Source organism: Phytophthora sojae (genome assembly GCF_000149755.1).
Source record: "Phytophthora sojae unplaced genomic scaffold PHYSOscaffold_13, whole genome shotgun sequence".
In the NCBI taxonomy this organism is placed as follows: domain Eukaryota; phylum Oomycota; class Peronosporomycetes; order Peronosporales; family Peronosporaceae; genus Phytophthora; species Phytophthora sojae.
Genome location: NW_009258127.1, coordinates 1,276,336 through 1,283,141, shown reverse-complemented (window position 1 = coordinate 1,283,141; position 6,806 = coordinate 1,276,336). Strand labels below are relative to the sequence as shown.

General features: G+C 57.3%; 1 protein-coding gene across 1 annotated transcript; it reads left to right on the top strand.

Moving 5' to 3' along the window:
• Nucleotides 1-130: 130 nt before the first annotated feature.
• PHYSODRAFT_341175 (hypothetical protein) lies at nucleotides 131-2,028 on the top strand (the record flags this gene model as incomplete). Its single annotated transcript, XM_009539484.1, has 2 exons — nucleotides 131-291; nucleotides 363-2,028. The coding sequence occupies 2 exons, from the start codon at nucleotides 131-133 to the stop codon at nucleotides 2,026-2,028; spliced, it is 1,827 nt and encodes a 608-aa protein (XP_009537779.1).
• Nucleotides 2,029-6,806: the final 4,778 nt, after the last annotated feature.

Sequence of the window (6,806 nt, the reverse complement as noted above, 5' to 3'; positions counted from 1 at the left end):
AGGTGGGGCTGCCACTCGCGGTCGATGGTCCAGGCTAGTGCGTCTGTTGCGGCACTTCCAACGGGGGTCCACACCTCCTGCGCACTGGGTCACCAACATCACCGTCGATGCTGCCAACCGTCCGTTCAAGATGATCCCGCCCTATCCGGGTCCTGTCGACCCGGACATGGAGGACGATTATGACAACTACCAGGCAGGCGATGGCCACGGCGGCCAGGATGGTGACCATGAAGAGAAGTCGGAGGACAACCCGCCCACTCCTCTCCGCTCGGACGTCCCGCCTGCGGATGCGTCTCCGTCCAAACCCAAGCGGCGTACATCCAGGGGGTCCCATGTTCACGTGGTATGGCCGAGCTTTCCAGCAAGGGTGGGCCGGTGTACGCCCAAATGCGACCCACGGTCCACCCGGGATCTGATGTGCTCCCTCTGTCGCCCCAGACGGACTTCAAGCGCCTGATTTCCGACTGTGCTGCATCCCTGCCGGAGTTTGTCCCTTGGCCGGATGTCCGGCTGGATGTCCAATTCGTCATGCGGATGGACCATGGGTACGAAGAGGCCTTGGACATCCTCCGTCAGGATTGTCCGGCCCACCAGTATTTCCCAAAGCCTTGGCTGCTGGAGATGCTGGTCAAGATGATGTACCATGGCACCCTGGACGACACCCTCTGGACGCGTCATGTCCCCGAGACCTTCTACAAGATGGCTGAGGTCATGCTCCAGGGTCGTCTCCGGTCGGGTATGTATCCGGAGGAGTTTCCGCCACTGCGCAACTTGGCCGAGGAGGCTGCTGCCGAGATAGAGATCGTCGAAGTTGACGGCTCCCGTGAAAGTGACGACTCACGTGACTCCGACTACGAGGACAAGGACAAGCCATCTCCATCTGGGAAGAGCGTGGATGGGCCATCCAAGGCGAAGTCCATTGACGAGAGCAGCTCGTCGGACAGCGACACCGATGAGGAGCAGCCGTCCAAGCCCAAGCGCAACCCCAAGCGGAACCGCGTTCAGTCATCTTCGGACAACTCCTCTGAGGACGAGCTCCAGTCGTCTTCCTCATCCCAGCGTCGGTCTCCTCGGTTGTCGTCCCAGAAGGAACCCCGGTCTCCCCGGTCGAAGTTCGCGCTGCAGGATAAACCTGATCGACCTTCGTCCAAGAAGAACCCCAAAAAACGCAGCCGGACGTCGCAACCCAAACGGGAGGGTGGCAAGTCGCCCCTGGCACAGAAGTCTTACGAGGACCTGAACAGCAGGGAATTGGCGATCATCGAGACCCCATCTGGGGACATAGTCTCGTGGCGTCGTCGTGGCACTCGTTTCTCTCCGAAGAAAGGTGGCATCGAGGGCCAGACGCCTGGGTTTCCTAACTACGCACCTCAGCAGCCTGAGACCAAGTATCTGGCCAGGCGTTGGCCTGCAGTCGAAGATGAGTATGCGGCCCTGGTCGAGAAGGAACCCTGGCTGGAGATGTTTAACAACCGGGTCAAGGTCCTGTACTTCCACCGCCGGGAACAACTACCCCCAGCTGTGATCCGCATCCTGGACCAACATGTGGGGTACATGAATGATCGCCTTCCAGCCTTCTGGTACATCCTGCACTGGTTCATGATGAAGACCAAGCCTGAAGACGACGAGAAGTGCGACGACCTCACGATCTACGAACGGGCTCAAGATCTCTACCGCAAGCGTCAGGCGCTCCACGACGGGGTTGCGCGCACCTTCGAGGCCCGCATCAAGCGTCTGATCAAGGCCGGCATGCCGAAAACGATGGTCTGGGAGCCTGGATTCTGGTTGTACCCGTGCAAGATCTGCTGCCTGTACTTGGTCGACGAATCAACCAAGAAGGTCGATGGCACGCGTTACACCCTGGCTGACCAGATCGCGATGGCCGAACTCGAAGACCCCGGCCGGACTCAGTGGACTACCTGTACGGATGACGAGCGTCTGGCGCATGTCCCAGCCAAGATCGTCGACAAGATGCTGCTTCCAAAGCACGAGCGCGTCAACAACTGGGTCTCGACCAAGTTCCAGTGAAGTCATCCTCCCATCCAGCATCCACAACGGTCCTGGATGTAGTTGCATATCCGTAGCGTAACACTTTAATTCCACAATCACCGTTAACGTCTTCGCTGTCTTCATCGTTTCCTTCTTCGGTCAGGTTATCCAGGTCGGTTCAACTTTGAGCGCAGCCTTGTTTATCTCTTGCCGCTTTGGCACCTCCTTCAGGGCGACATAGTCAACTTCATACACTCGTCGTCGAGAACTCCATTCTCGCTCGGGTTGCTCTCCATAATCACAACTCCATCGTCGATCCGCTCCATACAAATTCACAATCAATTTTCCGTAATTCACACATTCACATCCAGGCATTTCGGGTCTCCGTCTGGGAATCTCCAACTGGGATCAATACTCCCAATTGGGGTCGCCCCATTCGGACTTGACCACTCCCAACCATGTCCCTTGATTGAACTCATACAAGAGCGCTCCGCAATTCAGCTGTGCCATCGGTATCCAGTCAGGCTCATCGTACCCCTCCCATTTGATGAGATACTCTCGTGCCCGTTTGGACGTCCGCGTACGCTTGTTCCACCTGAGATCCATGATCTTCTCCACTTCGTACTCGTCATTCTCGTTGTCCGCCTCCCAGCTGTCTTCGGGAAGAAGTGCTGTGTCAAAGTCATCGTTGTCTTCGATCTCCGGTTGGATTATAGGCCGTCTGGGATACAACGCCCGGGGTTTCAGTCGACTGATGTGAACCCAAGGGTTTACACGGTAACCCGTGTCCTTAACCTTGAGCCTCACCCGGAACTCGTCAACCACTTCGGCGATCCTGAATGGACCATGCCACAAGTGGGCCAACTTGCGACTCAGACCCGGTTGCACTTTTGGGATGTACAGCCAGACTGCATCCCCAACGTTGAAACCTGCCTTGAGCCGGTCTGACAACTCGTTCCACTTCCGGGTTTGCTCTTCCGAGCGAGCCCGTTTGGCCTTCCTCTGGAGGCCTTCTGCACATGCCCGAGCGTAGCCGTAGTGCCGCTGGAGTTTCCATCGCCACTCATACGCGGTCCGTTCGGGGACACTGGAGGGTTTAGGCCCCAGCATAGCTGAGATCGTACTCTTGGCGTCCCAGCTGTGGACCAGGTAGAATTGGGTGTCCAGCCGGGTTGCATCAAACGACGTATTGAGCGCGAACATGAGCCTCTCTGCGTGGTCATCCCAGTCGCTCTGGTCAGCTTCTGCGTTGTAAGCCCGGATGGACCTCACCACAGTCTGGACGGAACGTTCCTGCTGTCCATTCGTCTGGGGTCGGTACCCCAACGTAGCTCGCTATCGGCTACCTAGAAGTTCCCTGAACCGAGTGATTCACTCATGAACCTGGGATTCTGATCATGACGCAATAGGGAGCTGGCTCCGAAGCAGCGGGACACCCTCTCCTCATATGCCTCAGCGACATCCTGAGCGGTGGTAGAACTCATCGGTTTGCACATCACGAAACCCGAAAACGCATCCTGGAACAGGAGCAAGAACGTGTTGCCCCGTTCGGACTTCGGCAAGTGGGTCACGAAGTCCATCGAGACCACTTCGAAAGGATCTCTGGGCTCGATGTCCCCGGGCGAAGGTCCAGGGTTGGGCGGACGCTCCTTGCCGCTGGCACAGTCGGTGCACTCCTTGACGTATCTTTCAACATCTGCGTACATCCCTGGCCAGTAGAACTCCAGCCGGAGTTTCTTGTGCGTCCGGGTTATTCGTTGGTGGCCACCTTGGAAATCCTCATGGGCGTAATGCAGCATGTCCAGACAGAGTACTTCTGGTACGAGTAGGCGCAACTCGTCGGTCTTGTCGCGAGGCTGGTCCCGATTAGACCTGACCAGTCGATAGAGCACATCCCGAACGTTCAACGCAAATAGGTCCGCCCGCTTGGACAGCTTGCGAATCTCCAGCCGGGAGAAGTCATCCAGGTCGCCCTTGAGGAACTTCTTCAGATTCATCAACTCGGGATCAGCGTCCTGGTGCACCTTGATTCGGCGCCACCTCTCAACCTGATACTCAAGCGGGTTCATAGACTCGCCGTGATTGGAGTCCTCACGGCTCTGGCTACGAGTTATCGCAGCCATGACCCTGGCTGCCATTGGCAGGGGGCTGACTCCGGCCCGGGACCTGCATCGTCGGGCGCCCCAGTCATAGGTTCCTGACTGGGCTCACCGGGGGAATCGTCGCTCGGGCCCACTTCAGGCTTCATGATCTGTTCGGGGATCCGAGAGACTCGCCCCAGATGTTCCATCTCATCCGGGTCGTCAATCGAACAGGATTCTCCGAGCGCCAGTGTCTTGGACGTCAAGTAGTCTGCAGCCTGATTGTACTCCCGCTTGACATGTACCAGCCGGATCGAGGTGAACGTTTGCTTCATCACCTCGTAATCGGCCAGACGTCGCTGCAGGTTTGGCTGGTTGCAGTTAATCAGTCCCTGAGCCTGTTGGATGACGATCCGAGAGTCTCCGACGACAACCACATCCGGGATACCCCGATCGTAGATCATCTTCCACCCATTCAGGAGGCCGAGTTACTCAGCGTCATTCACCGTAACATCATCCAGGATGAAACCCCACGCGGCCAGGACTTTCCAGTCGGGGAGCTCCCAGATGGTATATCCACAACTTCCTCGCCTCGTCGATGTCTTCGCAGCTCCGTCGAAACTCAGGACGTATCCAGCGAAATTAGCCTCCAGCATCTCCACACTGATCACCGGTGGGGGTTTCACCTGACCCTTGGCTGGGATGAGTGACTCGGCAACTTCGTCCAGGTGCTCACGCGGCGTTATGCCAGCGCCCAGTATCGCGGCCAGGCCGTCTTCGTCTCGCTTCACCTTCTGCACGTCCAAGTCCCTGTTAACCCCCACCGGACGTGTCGGCCATCGACGGTCTTGGACTTCAACAGCCAGGACAGTACTGAGTACCTGGTGTACACCTTGATCGGGCAGCCCTGGACGAGAGTGTTAAACATATCCAGGACCCGCATGACAGCAACCGCCTCCTTCTCGGCGATGTGGTATCGAATCTCCGCGTCGTTCAGCACGCGTCACGTGAACCTCACAGGCTGGATCACCTCATCATACTCCTGGCCGAGGACCGCACAGGCGGCCCAGCGATTCGCATGTGGGATAATCACGAACGGCTTGGCCCGGTCGGGGTGTCGCAACAGGGGTGTCGACACAATCTTCCGTTTAAGGATCTCGAATGCCTCCTTTGCCCTTGACAGATCCCGGTCGGTCTTCGCTTGATCATCCGTAAGCTCATACAGGACTGCGGCCACAACCGGGAAATCCTCAATGAACTTGTGATAGTAGTTGAGGCTTCCGAGGAATGATTGGACTCCCTTCAGGGTGGACGGGAACGGTAAATCCTGAACGCCCTTCGCGTTCTTCGGAGTCGCGCGCAGTCCTTCGGCACTGATCTCGTGGGAGAGATACGACATACTCAACTTCCCGAACTCACTCTTGGGCAGGCTGACAGAGATGTTCCAATAGCGCAACCGGGATAGCAGCGCATTCAGGTCCTCACACAACTGATCCCAGGTGGGCGCCCCATGCGCAATGTCATCGATGTAGGAACTCCGTCCGAGGCCAGGTCCCAGCTGGGACGGCATCGGGATGTTGCGTTGGACCACAGTCATCTGCTCCACCAGGACGGGAACACTAGCTCCAGCCTTCTCCCGTTCGGATTCATCCCGAACGGACGGGTCCAAACCGAGGAACTCGAGTACATCCGGGTCCACCTGCTCTTCCCCTTCCCGAGGGAGACGCCCGAAACGCCAAAGGCAGTTGTTGATCACCGCCTGATACACAAGTGGAGCATTCTTGAGTCCAAATGGCATGCGTACCCACTGGAAGTATCCGAATGGTCAGATGAACGCGGAGATTAGCTTCACACGTTCCGTCATCCGGACCGCCCAGAACCCGCTCGCCATGTCCAGACTCATGAACCACATAGCGGTTCGAATCCAATCAGGAGATCATCGATCAGGGGCAACGGGTAGCTAGAAAGCCGGATGAACCCATTAACCACCCGGTAGTCGATGCACATTCGAATGTCCACGCCATTCTTCTTGAGGACGATTACAATCTGGGCAGCCCACGGCGACAGCGATATCTTGATCAGACCCGTTTCCAGCGGCTTCTTCAGGAGCTTGTACACCTTCATCATCAAGTGAGGGGCAATGGACCTTGGTCGTTGAGCAACGGGTTTTGCGTCACCCACATCCAGGTCACACGCCACGCCCCTGGCCGGGGCCGGCGCAGCATTGCCATCCCCAAGGAAAATCTTGCGGTGATACTTGAGTATAGAGCGCAACGTTTGTTTTCCATCCGGGGTAGTCCGTCCGGGCTCTCCAACATCCGCCTTGTCGATATCACACTCGGGGCTCAGGTCCTTCAGCTCAGGAAGCAAGGCCAATTCATCACGCAACTGGGACAACAACTCGCTCCCCTCGTGCAGATACACTCCAGCTTCCAGGTCGAGCTCCTCCTGATTGATTCGCATGCATCGATTGTACTCTTCCTCTAGCTTCCGCAGCGGGGTACTAGGCATCGACGCAGTGGGTATATCAGGTTCTTCCCGGTCGGAGATGTCTTCCGAGCGGTCACCATCCAGGACGGACTCGGCCAAATCAGAGACGCTCAGGCTCCACTCATCAGAACTCGGAACAGACTCAGCTGCAGTGCCGACATCGCTGTGAGCGTCCTCGACAGTCGGACGTCGACCGGATTCCGCTTCGTTATCATCTCCATCCGATACTCCCTCGACGGATCCCGC